At 41.0% G+C, this 23269-nt stretch overlaps 1 protein-coding gene across 1 annotated transcript in view; it reads left to right on the top strand.

The window, feature by feature from the left end:
• The first annotated feature begins 11988 nt into the window (after positions 1–11988).
• Positions 11989–23269, top strand: part of ANK3 (ankyrin 3) — a 287099-nt gene continuing 275818 nt past the window's right edge. The window contains exon 1 of the mRNA XM_077183367.1: positions 11989–13034. Within this exon, the coding sequence (XP_077039482.1) occupies positions 12972–13034 (63 nt within the window). The 5' untranslated portion in view covers positions 11989–12971. The remainder of the gene's footprint in view (positions 13035–23269) is intronic.

Below are 23269 nucleotides of genomic sequence, written 5' to 3'. Positions count from 1 at the left end.
TCAAAAGAAGGAACTGGTGAGGTTTGCCTGAAGATTCAGGGGTGCCAGTCACTTTGGGGCAGTTTTCTTTAGACAAGCAGATGATTTTGTAGTACTTATGAATAGAAACTACCCTGAATTCTCACATCCTGCCAGCAGCAGAAATGCCTGGCTTCCTTGGAGTGGGAGACAGGGAACATCTTCTGTCATCAGGGACGTGTTCTGTCAAAAACAGAGAGGGAAGCTGTGTAACTTTTATTGCCTTTTTATTTTTTGCAGTCAGGTCAGAATCATGAAAGGGTTTCATTCCTTCCTATCGCCCCTTGAGACAAAGCTGAGGAATGAGATTGCTGCTAATCCAGAAAGTATGAGAAATTGAAAAAATATTGTTCCAGAGAGGTTTTTAGAAGAGGATGAACCCAAAGCTTTGCGGCCTGTGAGGAGGAAATTCAAGCATTAACTGCTCTGCAGTGGTAGTTTGTGACCAAGAAGTGATCTGCCATGATGGACAAGAAGGTCCAGCTGCAGAAGGGGCTGAACTGGCTAGAAGCAGCAATGTTAGAGACACAATGGGTCCCTGTATGGGACTAGAAAAATATGATGGCAAATCTCCTTTATGCATATAATGTAATTGGGTACTTGTACAAAAGGGAAAGATGGGATTGTAGTTCTAGAGAAATTCCACTTTGTTCAGCCTGATTACAATCAATCAGCCATCTGATAAGTGGTCAATGCAGTCCATTTTGAATTTGTTAAAAATACTGAAAACTTGAAACAGTTTTTGCTAGCAAATTCTTGCAGCTTGAAATGAAATAGTTATGTAAATTGGAACTGTTTCAGTGCTTCAAAGGAGTTGGACATACAGCCTATGCTAAAACTTTTACTTTTCTCTACATATGTTAATAATAATGATGTAGCACTGAAGCATTTATGACCTCCCCTGGATTTTTAGAATCAGGTGGAGTTTATCAAATCACTTACTGATTTTGTAAAGATTTTGAAAATTAGCATCTTAAGTATAATGTTTCTGGCTAATGGTCATTGGGAATTTTGAAAGTTCAACTGCCTTCCTGGCAACAAAATTGTATAAATATAGTAAACATAATTGTATAAATATAATGTATGAAATTGCTCTAAAGCACAAGGCTACAGGCAGATAGTGAAATATGAACCTTACTGATGCAACTTATGGGAAGCTGTTCCTGGCATTGCCTCCTGTTATCAGAACACAGTTTTTGGTGTTGAAGGCACTTGAGGTCCTTCTTGCAGCAAGGAGATCCAGTAAGTGTGGCTGTATAAACAATGTGGAAATGGCATCTGGATAATGTGTAAGATTTTGTCATGAGGAAAAACCAGAGAGTTGAAAAGGTCCTTTAAACAGGAATGCTAGTTCATGTGACCCAGCAAAATATCAAGAAAGTGGGAATATTTTTCCTTCTGGTAATCATCCACTGCATTGATAGGGCTTAACTAGTGAAGTAAGTGAAAAGTAATACTAAAGCAAATTGTTTCAAGGTCAGTGTCACAATGTCAGAACTTTCAGTCTTTTCTTGCTGTTGTTTCTCCTGCTTAGAATAGGAATTTTTGACACCTCTTTTTTCTTTCAGTCAAGTTTACTGTTGAAGGTTTGCTTCTTTTGAGAGCTTCCAGATTAATGACAGGTTCAAAGCAGTGAACAGAAATGAGAAAAATAGGGAAACAAATGTAAGAACTTAGTTCATAGTTGTTGTAGTAAAAATTGTATCAGTAGGTTTCCTTTAATGCTCTAGGTCAGTTTCAGTTGTTGATGAATGTAGAGAGGCTTCTTTTTTCTAAGGTGCTTTCATGGCTGTAGTGATTCACCTAATTTTGAGCTTGAAAAAACTTCCCACTAATTTCTGACATCTAAAGTTTTAGAAAAGCGGTGTTTGTTTTGAGGAGGTTACACATGAAACCGACAGTTGACCAAATATCAACTTGTGATCCTCAAAGTCACTAGGGAAGGAGGCTCCTTATGATAGTAATGGGAAATGAGCACTCTAGTTTGAGTTAATAAGGAAAGATTGGGCAGCCCTAAAGGTTTATAAGTGTTTTGGTTTTTCAAATGCAATCTATGGTGGTGTTGAAGCCAATGCTAGTGTTCTTACTTAGGCTGTCATATGGATTACTTGAACCTGTGGATTAAAGGTTTTTAACAGCTTTGGCTAGAAGCAGCAAATTATACCCTCACATGCTCCAGACAACACTGTGACTTTTATTTGCCATGGAAAGTGCTACTAAATGTGATGGTAAAATGCTCTTTGGAGACCTGATGAGTTGATGTTTCCAAATATTCCATGTATGAATCTTGTTTGTTATGACTGAGGAGATGCAGGTGATGTTTAGCAGCTCTCCATACAGAAATGAGATGATGGAAAGCCCTTGGAGAGGTGGACCAAGATAAGGATCCTGAGCTGGGGAGAAGGAAAGAGATTTTCAGCCCCTTGTTTACCTCTCCAGTCAGTTTCTCTAAGTTATCTGGGAGCCAGAGGTTGCTGTGCTGTTGTTGTCATACTCTTCCTCAGCAGACCCTTGACTTCTACTGGCACATCCAAGAGTTTAGATGGTGCTTGTTGTCCTTATGTTAACTTTTCTTTTTTTTTTCTGTAAAAGCCCTGCAAAAAAAGCATCTTCCAGTAGATACTTAGGCCAGTACAATGGCTGAGACTCCCCATGGGAATTTAGGATGGGCTCTGCAAAAAATGCCCAAGAGAGCTTTATGCCCTTAAATAATAGGGGATTATCCATAGATATTCTATGTACAAATATTCTTCAGTGGTCAATAATTATCTCTGTCATAGGTTATCCATTATGACATAGATAATTAGTGACCACTGAAGAGTATTTGTACAGCAAAGTAAAATGCAATTCAGAGCCCTAGAGAATAAGACTGGTTGAATAAGATTGTAGCAGTGGATTGGTATTTGAGAAAATAAACAGTTTTTAAGTTTAAGTTTGTGACCAGAAGGGCTTCCCTTTAACATTTTTGTGCCTTGGGAGGCCTGAAAACTTTTCTATATCCACTAAGTGTCTGGTGTTACCTGGTATTTGCAGCAGAAATAGCCAAGTTTTCTTTTCTTTTCTTTCAACACCTGCAAACCTGTTGAAACTGGAGGTTATTATCCCTTAATAGGACAGTAAGTTGGCAGTAGGATTGTAAGGTCTGGTGTAGTGATCTTTTCCTATCTCAAATTTTGGCTAAGGCACTGTATCCTTTCAGGTATTTCCTAAAAGGAATGTTGGACTCTTTTCAGAGTCTGTGGAGAGTCTGGAGTCCCAGCACTGAGGTTTCTGCATGTAATGCATCAATATTACTTTTTGTGAGTTTTGATTGCTGCCGCTTAAATAATACAGTATCATGAAGGGTGCTTTTAAAATAAACTTTATCCTCCTCATCCCAGCTTCTTGGAGAGATCTGAGTTGTAACTACTGGACTTTTGGATTCAGGGAACATGCTTTTGTTTTTTAATTCTCTGCCATCATTCACAAGGTTCTTTGCCTCCTGTGATGCTGATTTATAGGTTTTTAAGTGTTCCTCTACGTTAGAGTTACTGTGTTTTTCATATTTGTAGCAGTAAAGATTAATCTGAAGTGAAAACGAGCCTGAATTATTACAAAGAGCTGTTCAGCAGCAACAAGGGTTATTTGCTTAATGTGAATAATGAGAGGAGAGCCCTTTTCCCCCAGGGACCACCTTCTGCAAAGTCATGCTGCACAATTTCTTTTCTTGCAGGGCTGTTCAGCAGATTATTGGAGTACTTGAAAGCGTGCAGTTCTGGGAGAGGGAGGGCTGTACATTTAAAGTGCAGCACACAAACTTATTTCCATCACCACCCTCAGTGTCCCTTCCAAGTTGAGTGGCTGCTGTCACAGCTGCACCTCGAGCATGCTGTGGATCAGGACAGTGCTGCTGTGTTCTGTGCTCTCAGGCACACAAAGCTCTTTCCCCTTCCTGCTGCTTTCCTTCACTTCAGCAGTTCTGCAGCACCACTGAGGAAGTTGCAGATGTGAAGCTCTAGGCCTTAAGTGCATGTTGATATTGTTCCTGCATGCATAAGATGTGCATGCCATAATGACAAAGTGCATCTTGCCTCCTCTTGAGCAGCTAAAATGTTTTCTTTCTACCCACTCGCCTTCCGGCTGGTAAGAGGAATTGAAAAATATATTGGGGATAAAGCAAACATGCTGGTTATGGCCATTTTGCACTGACATTTTTCCTTTCAATTTTTTGAATCCCTCAAAGTAATTTTTCTAAATTTTTTCCTGTTTCCTTAGGGTTTTGTGATAAAAAACCCCAACATTTAATCCTCACGGTAAAGATTTTAGAATGTCAGTCCTCCCCCATGCTCGGCTCTACAGACCATAAGTGTCTGGCTTTGACCATGAGCCCTGTGCACTGGTCCCAGACAGCAGGGATTGCCCTTGGTTGGTGTTCTCCAGATGCCCACCCAGCCCCTGTCTCACTGCTCCCCCTCAATAGCAAAGGGGGGGAACTAAGAAGGGAAGGTTTGTGGATGGAGGTAAAGGCAGGGAGATCACTTGCCAATTACCCTAATGGGCAAAAACATGAGTTGGGAAGGATTATTTTCTTGCTAAGATGGAAAATCTGTACTCTTTATGAGCAATTTGACTTTTTATTGCAGAAAACAGACAAGAATAGTCATGTACACCTGCCCTCTCCCCACCCCACCCCCCCAAGTGCTTCACTGATATTTTTGGACTTAATTCTTTAGTCTGAGCTTAAAGGAAAGGCAGTTTTGAGTGGTGCTTCTCCATGGTTTGGTTTTTTTAATTTGTACATTTTAACAGAGAATCTTTTTGTGTAGTTCCAGGTTTGAAAAGGTTTTTTGAAGTTCTGTAAATGTAGAAAAATTGAATTTATTGATGGTGTTTGTTTTAAATCTTTGTAATGTGTTGGGCACAAAGCTGTTCATTATTATAGTGCTATAAATCAACAGGTTGTAGGAAGAAACTCTTAATTTTCATTCAGGTCTGTTGAAGCAAATATTTGACAGATCTTGATAGATGGAAGTTGTCCCTTTTGAGCTCTGTGTAAATTAACTTCATAATTTCAATTAAAAGTGTGTATTTTTGATGACTGGCACAGACTCAGGGCAGCCTCATATGATTGATTGTTGTTTTTTGAAAAGAAAAATCTTACTTATTTTGGCGTTGGGAAGAGATGAAACTTCAAACCACTTTTGCTCTTTACATGAGATTTAAGAAAAAAAAAATCACACCAAAGCTAAGAACATTTGCTGCTATGAGATGTTGAAATTCTCTGGGACACCACAAATTATGGGCACAGGGTGAGGGAGAAAGTAAATGTAACAGTGTCTCTCTTTATATTAGTGAGTGATGACATTTAATGCATTTTGCTGTTTGACCTCTTACACTCTCCCTCCAGTTCAGTGTCTCTTGTCTCTCCATTATCTGTGAATTTATTCCTGTCCACGGATCTTCTAATGAGAGAAATCTAATCATGGCCAGCACACAGCCTGGAATGTAAATAGGGTATGACCCATCAGCTGGTGCTCTATGAAATAATTATGGCCATCATTTCACCTGTTTTTGTATCTGTTGTAGCCTGACCAAAAAAACCTACTGCTTTTGTTGTTGATGTTAAAAAAAACCCCAACAACAAACAAAACCCCCACACCAATTATTAATTTTGCATGAAAACAGCCTAATTTTTTGGCACCTTTTTCTTCCTAAAACATGGAGTAGGAGAATGATATATTCTGTGAGAGGCAGGATTGCAGACAACCCTCTTTTTTCTTCCTCTACCCCCAAATGTTTTTTCCTTGGTTGTGTTTTTTGTCAGAATGCAAAATAACCAAAACATGTAAGGAAAATTAAATCTCTGGAGGGCAAAATTTCTAATCCGATTGTTTATATAAGCTTATTTACCTCAGGATTATATTGCAGTATAGCTATCTATGTGCAAATATAAACGGATTTCTATAGATATTATTGCAATAACTGTTAACAGTGTAGACTGGGGTATCAAATTTGAGGGTTTTGCCTTTAAAAGGAACTTGGGCAGATGACTGTTCAACAGAACCTGTACACACTTAAGGAACTCTTGGGCCATAATAGTCATGAAACTGGAAATAATTTTTGTTTTATCCCTCAGTGGAAACTTCAGGATTTAATGTTAAGCGTTTTTCAGTTAGTGCTGTGACTAAGTGCTTCTCTTGCAGTTTTAAATTTATGTTTACAGTGGATACTTGTGACATTATGACTTAAATTAAAAGGTAAGAAATGAAGAAATTGTCACCTAACCAAAATGTCACGAGGCCCATTTTTTCCTCTCTAATTAGGCAAAAAGCTGCTAAATAGCTTACTGTGCTGTTATGCTCCAAATGTGCCTCCCAAAGCAGAGTTGCTCCAACATTACTTTTCCCCCCATGTTTAAAGGAACAGCTTTTCTTGCTGCTGTGATTTCATCAGTGAAATTCAGAGGAGCATCTGCCTTAAAAAAAATCTTGCAGCCTGGGGCCTTAGAATCAAAGCTAAATTTGGGCTGTTCAGCACTTCCTAGTTCAGTGGATTTGTGAATAATCTGTCATGAAGGCTTGTACCATTTCCCTGGCTTGTGAAGAAGCTCCTGTCCTTCTCACAGTGCTTGTCACAACAAGCGCGGTCCTGGGGAGCAGAGGCTGCGCTACCCCGTGTGTGGATCTGCTCCCTGCCCACGTACTTGTGTCAATGGGGATGCTGTTAGGCTGGGTTTGAGAGGCTCTGACCCCAGATGGGCTGTTGTGAGGCACTGCTGTCTGACAAGCAGCCTGGAGGAGCCCTGTGATGACAGCAGCCCTGGCCAGCCGCTGTGGTGGCACCGTGGCGAGGTGACGCACGCCTGCCCCTGCAGCTGCCACACAGCCCATGGACACCAGCCCTGGGTGGTGCCCTCTTGCATCCCAAATGTAAACTCTGCATGCTGGGAAGCACCCTGTGCTGGCAGGCCAACCACTGGAATACCTTGTCTGAAATATTGCTTTGTAGGGTGGGGCTTCTCTGCCCCACAGGACCCACTGTCCAAAATGGGCTGCTCTCACTCCCATCCTTCCTCTGCAAGACTTTCCTGACAGCAATATGTGTGCTTAGTATAAAACTTGCTCTCTTAGCTTAGCAAAACGGTCTGTTTTTCTAGGCTTACACATAAAAGAAGGCTTCTAAAAAAAGAAGGTTAAAAAAAAAGGTTTTGGAAAACACTACAGGAGTGAAATCAAAATCAAAACCAGAATCTTTCACAAAGTATCTCAGCTGGTAAATAGTACTTTATAGCCAAGCTCAATAAATTATGTTCTCTTTATGTAACTGTGTTTTCAAATGCAGTCGGCGGATAATTAACTGTGCTAACAAATTTTGCAGGACTTTTGTGATGTGATTCTTTTTTCCTTACCTAATTTTTGGTTTGGTATTCCCTTGTTAATGGACTGGAGTTCCTACAAATTTCAGCTACTGAAGGATGTTTTTAGGCAAGCTAATTTGCCCCCTGAAGGGAGCGAGGGAAGGAATTTCATCTCTTAGCTTGCTTTCTCCCTGAGAGTAACTTCCCAGCCACTCTGGGCTTCACTCCCAGACTCCCTTCAGTTCTGTCCTCAAGGGATGTTTGTCCTCGAGGCTCTTAAATTCAGTCAGCTAACGTATGTTAAAGTAATTGTGAAGGCAAGACAGCTTGGGTTTGATTCATGTTAGCAGCTCATGTTCATCCCTAGACTAAATACAAAAGTTAATTTTATCTTGTTGACCTGAGTTGTTTTGCCATTGCTTGTATCTAATTCTCAGTGAGCTTTTCAAAGGTGAGACTTAATCTTTTATCTAAAATAGGTATCTGTCCTGCTGAAGGAGTTGGAGTAACATCTTTCCTGCTAGCACAGGAGAGTTCAGCTCTCTTCATTGAGAGTTTGGTCAGAGGGCTCCTATTTCTTCAGTTGATTTCTACTTCTACCCTGGAATATTGTTCCAGGACTGCCATTTAGAGGGAGGGAGAAGATGGTGGGGCAGATCTGACCTACGGCATGGAATTTTAGGCCAAGAAAATATTCAGGTTGGTAGTTGAGTCTATAGTGGGCCATGCCAGCAACTGGGTATGGTGGCCAAGTGGTAACCACCACTCTGTTCTCATAATCTTAGCCTGGAGATAAGGGGGTTTTGGAATGTTGTTATGTTGACATGGGATAATGGACTCTTTCACATGTGCAGCTTTGCAAACAAGAGCAGATTGGTAAATAGGCAGCGTTAGGTGTCTAGTGTAAGTTAATGAAGTGAGTAATACCAATATTTAAATTGTAATTTTCTTAAACTGCTGTTTTGCTCAAATTATGGATTTGGAAAAGCAATCTAGACTGAGCTGAAAATATTTTTCATAGCTTTTAATGATTTTATAAAATATTTCCTTTAATATTTGAAAGGAAAATAGATGTTGTACATTGATTTTTGGTTTTAATTTTGTAAGGGAAAGAGGAGTCAAGTTAATTTGCCTTCCATACTCTCAGTACAAATTCCATTCCTGTCTAGGTAATACTTGGTTTAACCTTGAGTTTTGGCTGCTTTTAGTGTAGGATATTGCTCGAGGAAGCAGTAAGCAGTCCACCTGCAGCTAATGCTGAATGCCATAAGTTTTTTGTTAAATTAAGCTTGTGGGTTTCCATATGTATTGGGAGCAAGCTGGTTTTTTGGCTGGCCTGCTTTCTCTGTGCTCTGAGTGCTGTAGTTAGGCTTTGGAATTGCTTGGCTGCTGGGATTTGGGTGGTGCTCTGCTAAAGCCAGGAGCTACCATAGCCATTCTTTTTAACTCCCATTGCAGGCAGTTACAAAACAGGTTCCCAATAACAAGTTGTGTTCCCCTCGCTGCATGCCAAGTCACTCTGACTTATAAATAGAACTGCCCTGATAGACAGAACCTGGCCCACCCTCCTGTCCTCTTATGCGAGTTATTTTGATTTAAAAATAGAACAGTCCTAGAACTGATATGGATCGAGGAGGTTGGCAAAGTTGACTTCTAGACACTGCTGGGATTAAGCAGCGAGTTACAGGGAGCAGAGTGTGCACTAATCAAAACATTTCTAACATTTCAGGAGCATGAACTTCACTTCTCCAAGCTGCTGTGTGCTTTCTGAGGGTTAGATTAGGTTAGATTTCTGCATGTGGTTCCTTTGCTGTAGCTTACCAAATCATATACAAAATACACCAAAATATGTGCACCTCCACAAAAAAGGAAATGTTGTGAATGTTGGAAAGATGAAAATGCTTCTGTGGGCAAGGGCTTCCTAGACAGTGGATAGGAGCTGTAATTTGTAATTTATTGGACTTCTGCTTTGATCATAGCATAACTGCAGTGTCTTTAAGCATATGTTCTTTCTGAATGCCAATGCTTCCTTAGCATATTTTAAGGTAATTCTGCCCTGGTATTTGCTCTTAGTTTTGTTTGGTTTTTTTTTCCTTCAGGCTAATTTCTAAAACTTTAAATTTTCCTTGTCTTCTGTTGTTTGTGAAAAATGCGGAGTATTTTTAAGCTTAAGTTTTTTGCTTGTGACACACTTTAATGTGCATCAGAGACTTTTGAAAATCTTAATTTTTCCAGGCAGTCTTGTTTGGCATTTCTTATTCCATTTCAGTTGCCTTAGGCATCTAAATGCACAGAGTTACACTGAGTATGCCAAGAGCCTAGGGATAGAAGAAGGATAATCTGAATAATTTCCATAGTGTAATTTAGAGACGGACTGATGTCAGCAGTCACTTGATAGTAGTTTTACTATCAAAGTTAATTTGTGGCTCTGCAGAGGAATAAAGTTGAAAGGCATGATTTGAAGAAGGAAAAATAATTTATTCTTTTTTTTCTTTCCTTCCTAAAGCCTTTCCTAAGAAATCTGTTGTGTATTTCTATTGAGTACTCTAGTATCTAGTACTTAGCTGCCTCTTCTGCCTCCTTACCTAGAGTATAAGAGCTTGACAAATTTTTTGAGGTAAGGAGTAAATGAAAAACAAGGCCTTATAAAAGTGTCTAAATGTTGACAGATGAATGATTATTTCAAGTGGTAGAAGAGAGATTCGTTACATTTCTTTTCAGCAGGGTTGCTATGGTTAGCTGAGCAATATTGGAGGAGAGGAGTGTGAGAGCTTTTCCTACCTCTCTGAGCATCTTGTGACTATAAAATTCTTCTTTTGCTTATCTAGATTTTTCTTTCACATTCTAAATGTACCATTTCTTGGGAGATTACTCATTTGTGTTAAAATGAGAGAGAAAACATGAAAAATTAAAGGGGTTCTGAAGTAGGGCACTGATAATTCAATAGCTTCAGTGCTACCGGAGTTAAGGACAGGATGTAATGTGTAAAAAAACAAAACCTAAAATCAGTTTCCACCTCATGGGCTGGACTTGGAGGTACCCATTGGAATAACCAAAGTTCAGTGGGAGCCTGTGATATTCCTGCATTGGCTGCCTGAGATCAGGACATGGTTTGAAGGTGTCAGCATCTGACGGCCAACAAGTTGCTCTGGGAAGTGGCTGTTTTTTTCCTTTTTTTTATTCCGGAAGAAGCATGACTGTTTATAATGTGTTAATTTAAAAAGTAATACAAAATTGCTTCCTGTGCATACAATTAGCTAAGCATGCCACAAATTAGAGGTTTTCTTCTAGCTAGCTAGTGTAAGGGATCCAAGCCTGAACTTTTTTTTTAAGGACACACAGTTAATTGTACTTTAACTCTACCTATATGGACTTAATTCAGAAAACAATGTGTTGGCCACATGGATGCCTGTGTGGTAGAAAATTGTCTTGAAGAGAGAAGGTTTGCTTTGTACGTGCATTAAGGATGGGATGTTATTTTGATTGTTTAAGCATTGTTTTACCCACTGTTAACCAGCAGAGAGCAGTTTAGTTTGTAGCATAACATATAGAAAAATGTTGAAATTGGCAAAGGCTGGGGTGCTTTTTCGTTCTCTGATATGGCCATTAAAAACAAACTGCCTGTGAAAATGAAATTCCTGTGCATTATCAACAGTATTTGTGCTTTGTATCAGAATATCGTCTGTAAGTATGAATTCCATCATATGTCAGTGACTTAAATGAAGATTCAAGGTTAATTTTGGGTAGTGTTTTGACAGTGTTTATTTAAACAGTGCACTGTATGAGGTGCAGTTCCTCAGAATACCAACCTTGCCAGGCTGATGTGGGGAATCAAATCCCCAGTTTGGAGCCCCAGGTCAGGTGGTGCCAGTTTGTTTCCAGCCCATGGAGACGGTGAGCACAGGGACTTGTTGCCAGCACAGGGAAAACAGCCTCCATCTGATGGTGCTGTTGTGGTGGCTCACTGAAATTCACTTGTAGGGAATGATCCAAGGAGAAAGCTTTCAGGCAAATAGCATTATGAATCAGTGCATTACATCTTCTTCTTTTCTTAGTCTGTGGTACGCATGCTGTTTGTCGTGAGTGAAATGCTGCTGAAAGGAGGGTGAAGGGCGAGAAGATCGGCAAGAGGCAAGGCAGGAGGATCCTGATATGAACCTCAGCCACCCCCAAAATGCATGTATTAATTGGTCCTTGCCTGTTCAAGGAAAACCTCAACATGCAAACAAACAGAAAGCCAAACATCACCCCCACCCCCTAATCCCCCAGCAAAACAACAACACAGCAAACCCTCTCATTGTCACTTCTGTCAACAACCCCTGATGTGACTGATTTCACCCAAGAAATGGGCAAATTAGCATTTTGCAGTACGGGCACAGAGGATAGGGCTGCTGCAGGATGTGTGATACCTGTTCCACCCTCTCACCTACCCTGGAGGGGATCCTGAGGGGCACTGCAGGAATGTGTGGCTGTGCCTAAAGAGGTGCACAGCCTGAAATGTGGTGATGACATCATTCAGACGTGTTGGATGGCTGCTGTCATGGCTGTTAGTAACCTGTGGGCTGTGTCTCATATGTCTTAATGGGCACAGAGGGGAGAGAATAGCTGCTCTGAATCTCTGGCCTCTCCTGCTTTGTTTATTTATTTATTTATTTTTCCATGAGACTTGCAGGGAAGTAGCCAAAGCATTCAGCGGAGTAGGTGGCAGCATGTGGAAACATGATCTGTGACTTACCCGTCGTGCACATACATGAGGCACGTAACACTTGTGTGTGAGAAGGGAGAGGGAGAGCTGCCTTTGCAGGGACTCTGTGAATCCTGTCACAGGAACAGGCGAACCAGGGAGGAGCGAGCTCGCACAGGCAGGAATAGTTGTAAACGTGTGTCTTGCTGGAACGCTGTCGCTGCTTTTATCAGATGAATAATTAATATCGCAAAGCTTATTGTTCAGAGTGGCAATTTTCGGGTCCTTTGGACGGGGATCTAGAGCTGTTGGAAACGCCAACATCTCATCTAGCAATTTCTTCGGCACCGCGTTGTGCCTTTTATTGTTCGAATCTGCCTGGGAGTGGCTTTAAGATCCAGTAACCTGATCTTTTATCACTCTTGGAGGCTTCCTTTTCTGGTATGCCCTGATGCATTCAACACATGTCGGTATTGTACGCGAGCGGCAGTCCGAGCGATTGGGGCTGGCTCTCCGTGCCTGCGAGGAAAGGAGAATCACCCTGGGCTGGGTGAGTGAGTGAGCCCCGCCGGAGCCGCCAGCGCCCGCCGCCCATCGCTGATCGCTGCCCGGCTCATCAGCGCCCTTCCAGAGGAAGGGGAAACGTGGACGAGATCTTGTCTCGGGAGTAAAGACTGCCTGAGGTCGAGAGAGGAAAACGCCTTTGCTTTTCGGACTGATGTGAGAGCAGCCCGAGTCTCGCAGAGCGATTCCCGGCGGAGCAGGAGGAGCAGGGGCTGCCTTTAAAGCAGCTATTCTGTTACTGCTCTGAGAGGCGTCAGCAGATGGACTTTGGCTTCAGCGCCGTGAATACTTGAGTGGCTTTGCATGTTGGAATACAAGCAGTGATCTCCTTTATTCCCCTTTTCCCCCTGTACATTCACCTGCTGAAAAATGAGTGAGGAAGCAAAGGAGAAAAATACTAAACCAGCTCACAGGAAAAAGAAAGGAAAAAAGGTAACTCCCTGTACAGACAGGCTGCCGTAATTGTGTTTTTGACTCATTTTGTGTTCAACCTATTTGCTTCTGGGTGTGGAGTGGCTTTGGTTTGATAATTTGTTTTGAATAAGGATGGTGGTAGAATCAGGATGGTTCTGTTTGTGCTAGATGCTGATGGGTGTGTTCTTTGCTGGAATCAGTATTACCATTGCAACTCAGTTGTTTTGCATTATTTTAGTATTCCTGCCTCTAAATATATGTTAGTTACAGAATTTCAATATGATTATAGTTTTCATAGTGTATTCCAAACACAGGATTACAAATAAACAGGTATCTGAACGAAGCCTATTTGAAAGGAGAGACTGATAATCAACATGTGCTCATGTAAATGAATATTCTGGACATGGCTAAGAAAAACAAGTTTACAATAAGCATTAATCTTATGAAAGCTATGTTTTTTGCTGTGTGTCACTTTGATCAGTCTTGTATATTTTGTATATTTTTTGGGGCTTGAAAATATTGTGATCAATTAAATTCTGGGATAAGATTCCAGTTTCATTGAGACTGATTTCTCTTATGGCGTAAGCCTTTTGCCTGAAACTCTGCTTAAAAGACAAATTTGATGATTACCTTCTATGTTGCAGTTTTTTGCTTTCCTGATATCCATGTAATTTCTACCTCCCACTTGGAAATGGATGATTTTTATGTGTTTATACTCAAAAACCAGATGGCTAAATCTAGGAAGTACACTTCTTCAGCTTTTTCTAACTTGTTTTAAATATTAACTTGGTATCTTAATTTATAATGCGAGTTCCCTTGACTGCTGTAGAAAAAGACATCTGAAAGGTTTATCATTGTTGCAGAGAATATATCCAGACTCCCACCCTTTATTTTCTGAGCATGTGTTTGCCTTCCTACCATGTGAAAGTGTATGACAGCCTCATAGTTAATCCATTTCCTTGGTGAAGGATTCAGTAGAGGTTGTTGAAAAAGCAAATTAAACCATATTGGCCCTTCTATTCTCCCAGAATTGCAAAGAGCAGCTTTGGAAGGAGGCATGGAAAGATATAATTGAAATCACTTTTAATGGTAAATTAGGATACCTTCCTGACATATGTTTCTGTCAGGGATGATAGGTTGCCTCAGGACTAGGAGATACATTTACACCTAAATTCTGGGGTGGTTTTAGAGTTTTGCCTGTTAATATTTGACCATGCTATCGAAATTGTTAATATTTTACCATGTTATAGAAATTGCTTTTATGGTGTCCAACAGTGTGGTTACAGTTTTATAGCACGCACCAGTTTCTATGGCTGAAGCTCATAGCGATGATCCCTGTATTCTAGAGGACCAGCCCAACTCCCAACAACACAGAGCAGCCCAGGGGATTTAGGATTAAACAAACTTTGGGGTCTGACCTGCTATTCCAGCAATGGCTGGTCTGCTTGTATTGTCACCTAGAAAAGGTGATGCCTCTGTGGGCACAGCTGCCCTGCCCAAATCCCCCCTCTGGTGACTGGAGCGGTGTCATTGGTGCCTGGGGGGTGGCTGGAGGAAACAGGGGGACAGGTTTACATTTGTGAGCTCCTGCTGTGAGCCAAGGACACAGCCCCAGTGCTCCATGTCCTGTGAGGTGAGGGAAAGGCTGTCCTTGGTGCCTCGAGCCCTCGCCGCATGAGCTGCAGCCGGCGCCAGGGTGTGACTGCAGACCTTTGCCTGTCAACATGGGGTGCCTGCAGCTGCTCAAACCTGCAGCAAGCCATGTTCCCCTCCTCAGTCTGGTGTTTCCTTCGTGCAGCTGGAATCCTGGAGGCAGCTGGGATGTGCTGTGTTGGGCTGGAGCATGTCTCTCGTGACTAGTTGCATGTTAAGGCTGCTTCCATGACAGTGTTAGACATGGGCTGGACCCAGGATGGCCTGATGGGAAGGAATTACTCTGTTTTAAACAGGCAGCAATCATTTTTCTGGTCTTGGCAGAAATTTACCCTTCTTTTCACAGTGTGTTTGGGGGAAGGTTTTAAATTTATTGTTTTGATTCAGAAGATGAATCCCTGAATGGCCAGTGAAGGTGTACTTGAAGAGCAATACTGAGCTAAGCAAGACAGGAATTGGATAAACAAATGGTGTTTGGCTGTAAACTCCTGAGCCAGGTGAAAACTTAACTGGGTCTGTGGTTCCAGAGAGTTATGCCACCTGTCCATCCCAAAGAGGGTATCCTGAAATGGGTATTTCCTGCCTTCCTGTTCTCTTTAGACACTTTGTTTCCTGGCAGCTGTGCTTTCTCCATATTTAGCCTTTCCCTTGCCTTCTGTCTCGTTTATCTCTAGAGTTGAGTGGTGGCAATTCTTCCTTCTGCTCTTTGACTGCTGTTCATATCCCATTCCCTCTTCATCCACTCTTGGTTTTCCTGTTCTTACACAATTTCTGAAATAAATATGCAGCAGGGGCAACAAGGGAAAGGTCACACCATTGGCTATAGGGAAAATGCAATCAGCAGTGTGTGTTCAGATCTTCCAGAGTTACGTGATTAGGTTGTACCTCAAAAATTAGCCTTCACCTGGCAAACAGGATCTCACTTGTGAGCATAAAGACATGGAGCAGGTCTGCATTTAGAACAGATTGGCCAAAGGAATAGATTTTCAGCAAGTATGCTGAAAATAAAGCATGGTGGGGAGGATAAAGATAAGAAACCACCCAGGAGGTGTCACTGAGATTTGTTATGAAGGATGGACAATTTAGATGAAAGCAGAACAATGCTTTGTTTTAGCACCGTGGTATTCAGTGGGGATACAGCTTTCAAAGGATGATGAAAGTATCACATCAATATTTATTGCTGAGGCTACACTGGGCAGGATTAGCTCTGATGGAATAGGAAGCCTAATTAGTTTCTCTGCTTCATCCTTCAGGGTTCCTCCCTACCCTTCCTCCCGCCTGTGCCTCTTGTGCCTGAGCTTCAGTTGTCCTGCAATTTCCAGCCACACTTTTACAGTGTCAGTGTTTTGAAACCGCCAACTTGAATCCCTAGGTGTTATGGAGGAGCTTTATCCTGGATGTTTGTGTCATCACTTTCCAGTAAATTCTGGAATCTCATTTATAGGAGAGCACTGAACTCAGCTGTCATTAGATATGTGAGATGTGCTTTGCTTTTTAACAAAAGAGTATTCTTTCCTCTTCCCCTTCAAACTGCAAGAATGAAATTAGCCATGAAAATTCCTTGGTCCTCTGAAACTTTAAAAGATAATCAGAAGTGTAGGAATTAAAAAACAAAATTAGACCAGCTCAAAACTTCTGTAGTAATTTTTTTTCCACTTCATTTCATGGTTATTTGCTGGGCATCAGTCACTTCTGAGAAGTGGGAAATTTCACATTAAACTCTCGTACCAGGAACTTTGCTGAAAATGCGTATTTTTTGTTTTGAGGAATCTTTTGTTTCGCCTTCTTCCTCTGCCTCCTCCAGGATCTTTAGAAAACCTGCACAATTACTGTTGCTGATGTCTCTCGGTGTACGTATTGCGTAAATCAGTGATGGAAACTCCTAAGAGAAATGTCTAAATAGAGTTTCTTAAAAGTACACAGGAGAGAGCTCACACTGACCTCTTAAGGTCATTCTAATCTGTTTATTAATTCACCTGTCTGCCTTGCTTAGTTGATCACTGTAGCATGATTTCAGCATTGTGTTCCATTGCTTTCTATCAAAATCGAATGCCTTGTGCAGGGAAGGGCCAGCTGTTTATGCAGCAGGTGAAAAACCAGTGCTTTGGGTCAGGCTGTTTAGGGCAGCCAGCATTGCTTTTTGGACTAATAGGCAGTTTAGCTCAATCCACTTTTCTTGAGCCAACGCCCTGGGCTCACTGCACTGGGAACACACTTTGCAATCTCTGCCAGGGACATTTGCTCTGTCGTAGCTCCAAGGTTTGACTCAGCAGCATTAGTGGCAGTCTCCAGAGGGGACTCTTCCGTTGTGGCACACTGCTGAAAGTCTGGTCAGCAGTGTGTCTTTGCATGAGAAATTTCAAGGGACAGAAATTTCAATTTGTGTGGGGACAGGTGTGCTGAGAGGTGAGAGGCTCCTGGGTGTGTTGAGCTATTCCCCACTGTAAGATCAGTAGTGGTCTGAGCTGTCCGTGACTCTGGTGGAGCTGGAGCAGATCCTTTACAAGCAAAGCCTGTCTCTCCTGAAAGAACATCACCGATTTCAGTGGAGCCAATATCAGGGGGCCTGAGCTCTTGGCATTTCATTGTTATTTGGTCAATGATTCCTCTGTGTGTGTGTGGATCTTCTGGCGGTCATAATTCAGCACCTGTGAACACCAGCTTTTGTCGTGACGAGATGAACAGTCCTGTTCTGTTTCAGAGATTTGTGGTGGTGTTGCACTTCTTTCCAAGCTGTCTTTTACCACCAGATTTGCTAATGTGGTTGCTTCAGTTCCCATGCATATTATTGTTGGTGGGGGAGAGCCTTCACTGCTTTTTGCTCCCACTAGAGAAGAGCTCATTGCTAATGGTGAAGCAAATGCTCATGGTAGACTTTTCTGAAGAGTTTTGTAGCTTTTAATTTATTCATAAAATTAAGTTATTATGTGGAGTGTAAATTGATTTCTAAATTTGGGTTTTTCCTGACAAGCTGAGAAATGAAAATCTGCTTAGATTTGTGAAACAAAATGCAATTAGGCTCTATAAGGAAACCATATCTATTCTTGTCTTGGTAAATAAAGTTTATACTATGTTGTTAATTTCAAGTTTCTGTGGATGAGAAATGGTTCTTATAGATTTAAATTTAATTATATGGTGATAGTCTTAATCCTTAGTATGTCAATACATCCTATGCTGAAAATTGAATTTGGTGCATGATAAATAGGTTTGGGTTGGCCTTGCTTGCAAATTTCTACTTGTTCAGCTTTAGCATCCATTTTATTGATGTTCTAGATTTTTAACCTCATGTTTTCAGCACATATATTAAAGAGGAAACAAAACACATATATTGAAGAGGAAACCAAGAGCCCCTGGAACTTCTAGAAGATACTCCTCATTTGCATTTCCAAATAGTAAATGTCCAGGAGCAGTGGAATGGGGTAGTTTTCAATCATTATGACTATTCTTAAACCTAATTGTTTTCTGAAACTTTAGGGTTTAAAACAGTTTTCCCCTGAATCAAACTCATTTGCATTTTCTTGCCATCTCAGTTTTCTGAATTGACAGAGAATAATTAAAATGTATTGATTCCTGTCACTCTGACTGGAATCACTTCAGCACATGTGATACCTTTGTCTTTTATCATACTGGAGCAAAAGAAAGCATATGGAATGGAAAGGTACAAATCCTTTTGAAAGTACCCATTTCAAACGTCCCTTTTCCCTGGAGAAAATACTCTAATGGATAACGTCAACCTTTGGTAGTATTAGTCACAGCTCCTGGCCCCTGGGCATGTATGGTTCAGAAACTGTAGGCAGAGGTTGTTATAGCCTATATGAAATGAAACAGCAGGGTGTGTTATGTTACTCATGTTTTTAAAATAATTTGCTCTGTATAAGTGACACAACTTGTAACTTGAGTGACAGTCCTTCCATCTTGCTGCTCAATTACCACTCCTGCTGAACCTGCTGAAAAAACAATGGTTTCTCTTTTTTTTACAGAGGTATCTTGCAGTTTGTGAGAGAAAATGAAACCTGAGTTAGATTACTGGATCATGTGACACAAGTTCATCCTACAGTTTTGAACTTTTCCCAGAAAATTCATGTGTGAACAGTTCTTGTCTTTCTGATGGATAGGTCTAAGAAGTTGAAGCATAATTGTGGGAAAGTGCTTCAGTTGATTTATTTTTTTTCTCTTCACCAAATTCTGCCCCTTTTGTGTCAATCTCCTCCTGGTTTCAAGGAGCTGCTGTAGGACCACTCACTTCTCCATGCTGCCTTCTTTCTAAGGGATGTGCTGGCTTCTCCCTTTTTGTTTCTAAATTTTTCTTTCAGCATCTCCTCACTGGTTTTCTGAGCTATTCCCTCTATTGGATGACCATATCAGTGCATGTCCTCCATCAGGAAGCTGATGGCCTTGAGTCCATGTGTGGGTTGAACCTTCTGTTCTCTCCCTCGTGTTGCACTGCCCCTTTATAGAGGGTTTTCCCTCTCCAGAATGGAGCCTGTGTGTTTTCACACCCTCTGCCACCCGCAGGAGTGAGGCCCCCTGAGCAGTCCCTTTCCCTGGTGGTGCAGGGTGGCAGAGCAGGAGCACAGTGGGAGGTGTTCCAGCATGACTTGGTTGGTTGCTGGAGGACTTCCAGTGTCTCCTGCTCCATAAGCTGGGCACTTACTGTCCAGGCCAGGTTGTCTCCTTTGCAGTAAATTGTTTTAAGTACAATTAGGTTACAATTAGATTTGATTACAGAAAGTAGGTTTGGGCTGCAAGAGGCACAGTGGATCAGCTCCAGCTCCATCCTGCAGTTCTGCAGTCATCAGTGTGACAGGGACCAATATCCAAGTTTTTGTAACAGCCTTTATTAAAGCCCTCTGTAAACTTCAAATTAGTTTGGGTCCTATGGAGACCTTTCCTTAGAATCTCAAGGGTCTCTGTTCTCCTTTTTCCAAGCCCTGACTGATGCAGCCACAGAATTCAGTAGGTCTCAGTGATAGTGCCTAGGTAGGTCTGGTAGGTGTTGAAGTGCTTATCACAGTTATGTAATGGTTGTCACTTAAGCTAAAAATACTTTGATCAAACTGTCAATCACAGATTGAGAAAACTAACTACATCTGGGCATCCCCCTTTGAATTCCTAACAAGAGCCTGTATATCTGCATAACCCTGACTGAGCATGGGCTTGTTCCTCAGCCTCCTCACCTCATTTCCAGCTTCTTGTGGAGGTGGTGTTGGAACCTGCAGCTTTCCTTCACCTCTGGCTGACTCTAGGTAGAGTAGGGGATGGTGCTGTGCTGAGTTCTAGGGTGTAGAGAGCCAACACCCTGCTAGGAGGGAGCTACTTCTATCCCTTCTTTCTGTTGAAAATAGCAAGATAGCTTAGCAGGGAAGAGATAATTACAGAAGTAGGCAATTAAGGAGTTTAAGCTGAAAAAGTAGATGTTGCTGAGGCTCCCTATTAACTTCACATGCTGAAAACAGGACACCATGCCTGGCAGTTGGATCTTTCCCTTGTCAGAAAGGTTCACCTTCAGGATTTAAATCCTAATGCTGTATAAAAACATTTTATTAAATTGGTGTTAGGTCCTTATTTCAAGTCATGAAGCTTTTTGGTATCTGATCAAGCCAATAATGTAATGAATTCTCATTGATCACTCTTCTAAAGACCTCAGACTTGAAGTTTGGAGGATGTGTAATAGTAATGAATTTTTACAGAAACAATAATTGCCACAATGTCTCCCAGTTAGTTTGTCACTTGCTAATGGAGGTGCAGGTTGTTGCATTCCACTGGCTGCCAGGTGCTGCCTCAGTTAATTGAAAGTATTTGCTGGATAAATGGCAGCAGGCATGAGCTTTGCTATACTTTCTTTCCCAAACGAGCACGGGGCAAATGTGGCATTTTTCCCTTAGCATGGAAGGTGAGGAATTGATTGGCTAGGTAGGGTAAAACTACACATGTATATTTTATTTAGCATTTCTTTGTGATGTAAGACACCCCATGTCTTACTATGCCTAAATTAAATGCATAGATAAGGATGTTTAAGACACTTAAGGTGTTACCATCAGAGACTTATTTCAGGTTTGTGCTCACAAGAGATTGTGTATGCTGAGAATTCTCTATGGTGCATTAGCAATTTGTGAATGTAAACAAGGATTGATTTGTCTGAATAATTTTTTAAAGTATCTTGCACTAAGAAAGGGAATAATATAATGAAGTGTGGTTCTTCATATTCATCATTAAATCTCTTTCATGGCTTTGTTTAAAACTGCTGTTTGATGGGAATAAAGCTTTTTAGGGTAATAATGGCTATATAACCATTATGTACTACTGAGGTGTGTGTGGCCTTCTTCTAGTTTGGTGTGAGTTTATATTTGTGTCAAACAGATCACTGCAAGCTGTTTCATTCATGGAATAATGTGCAGTGAACAATTTTATCAATTTTGGTCTTAATGAAATTATATGAAACCCAAAAGATAAAAAGAATACCAACAGTATTTGCTTGTACTGCCTGATATTTGTGTGATGTTTTTAAGTCATTCCTTAGTCAAGGAGTGGCTGATGCTTTTTTAGGCAAGATCCCATCAGTAATTTCTGTCAGTCAGTTTCTAAACTAGAAAGTAAGAATCTTTCTGAAAAGCTCTTGAACATGTTGATAAGACCCTTTTAATCTGCGTGGTTCTAGTGTGCTGGGAGTTGCTAATTATCTTGGAATTGGTGTAAGAGGGGTGGATGGGAGAATCTGGGAAATGAGGGTGGTGGTGGAATTGGAAGCAGAAGGTCCATCTGCGGTGGCATTTCCTTGGGCGGCAGCAGGGAGAGGACACTCACCCTCCTGTGCTCATTTCCAGGCTTTTCCTTGGGCTGGGGTGGTGCCTCCTAGGAGATATGGATATACTGGCCTTGCAGCCTGTGAGAATAAATGGTGTTTGCTGGAGCACTCCAAACCAGGAGCTGCTGTAGGCGATGGGGATGAAATTCATCCTGGTGGAGATGGCCCTCCCTGGTGTGCAGGATGTGAATGCAGGACGCAGAGCCCTTGGGCAGAGTGCTTGGGATGCACAGGTACTTTCCTCAGATGGGGTTAATGCTGTGCAGATGATGCAGAGGGCTCTTCCCTTTTCCCTGCTCCCCTAAACAGACCTGTAATTTCATTTACTTAATTACTGTTGTCTGTGTTTGCTTGGGAGGCAGAATCACTACTAATTACTAATTAATATTTGTAGAATGCCAGTGTGGCGTTAACACAGGGGAAAGCCTTAGCAAATGAAGTGATGTCACTTGGAACAGTTTTCCAGCTGAAAATTTGTTATCAAAGATTGTCTGTGTAATTCTGGCAGCTGGTTCCACGTACATTCTATTGACTCTGAAGGACACATCCCAAAGAGGGGTTTTATTTAATAGTCCTTTTATTTTAGAAAACCAAAATATGAGGATGTCAGTCCACTCTAAACCACAGTGAGGTTTACCTATTTCAGTCATTCAGGCACCAGAAATTTAAGCCTGTTTGGTATAGAGTGGTTTCTCAATCACTTTTCTTGTTTAAATTCAGTTTTCAAACAAGTTTCATTTAGAGCATTTCTTGCTCTTCATGTGTGTTCATTGCATAAATCTTGTACAGCTCCTTCAAAAGAAGAACTAAAGAGTACAAGTGACAATGGAAGCAATTAACCTGTTTGCTTTTATTACTACCAATCCTGCACTGTGTCTTGTGTTAGAGCTCCTTCCACACCAGTCACATGCAAAGTCCTGGCATTCCTTGCCACTTGGTAAGAAACAATTTTCTGTCATTAGGAACATCAGCTGAAATAGTTTTGGACGGCAAAAATAGGAAAAAGTATTTCTTAGGTAGGTGAAATGAGTAAATAGCTTTGCTTTTGCAGCCAGAAGAGTCATTCTATCATTCATCATTCAGTCCCAGCTGAAAATGAAGCTGTATATTATTTTAGAATGGATCCCTGGAGCATAAAAGTATATTGTTGACTTTTATTTAAAGAAAGAAGTAATGTGAGCATAAGTGTAATGATAGTTTTAAGTAACAGAGACCAGGCAGGTAATGTATATAGCAAGGAAGATAGGGATCTGAATTAAAGTACAGCTTGAGTTAGGTGATTGAAGCCTGCTTATTTTACATGACAATAAAAGGGTAGTGCTTACAATATTGTAATCACCTACTAGCAAACTATTTGAGAGAAGTTCCCAAGTAGATACAGCAATCTTGTGTTAAACATGGTTTATAGGGTTTTCAGTTTTGCTCTTTAAGCAGATTTCAGCAAGCACTTTTTTTTTAAATATACCTATGGGACAAATATTCTAAAAATGTGAAAATTATGAGGAGTTTTAAAAAGATATAAAAAATTTTGTTATGGAGCCTTATAACTAATGCACTAAATTTAGCAACTAAGTAACTCAATAAATGCACGTATTTGAAGATAACTGCTGGCAGTTAAAATAAAACCAAAGAGGATGTCTGTTCATCCACAGGTATAGATGAAACTGTTGAGAATATTGAAGTATTGTATTTGCAGTAAGGGCTGTAGGTGATTTGTCTGAAAGCTGAACTTTTGAAAGTGAAATAGTGGTCTGAAACATCCTAATTCACGATGCTATTAAAGAGAAATTGAAGA

The sequence above is a fragment of the Agelaius phoeniceus genome, chromosome 9 (assembly GCF_051311805.1).
Source record: "Agelaius phoeniceus isolate bAgePho1 chromosome 9, bAgePho1.hap1, whole genome shotgun sequence".
Lineage (NCBI taxonomy): Eukaryota > Metazoa > Chordata > Aves > Passeriformes > Icteridae > Agelaius > Agelaius phoeniceus.
Note: the sequence above shows the minus strand (reverse complement) of the source record. Positions and strands in the feature narration are given on the sequence as shown.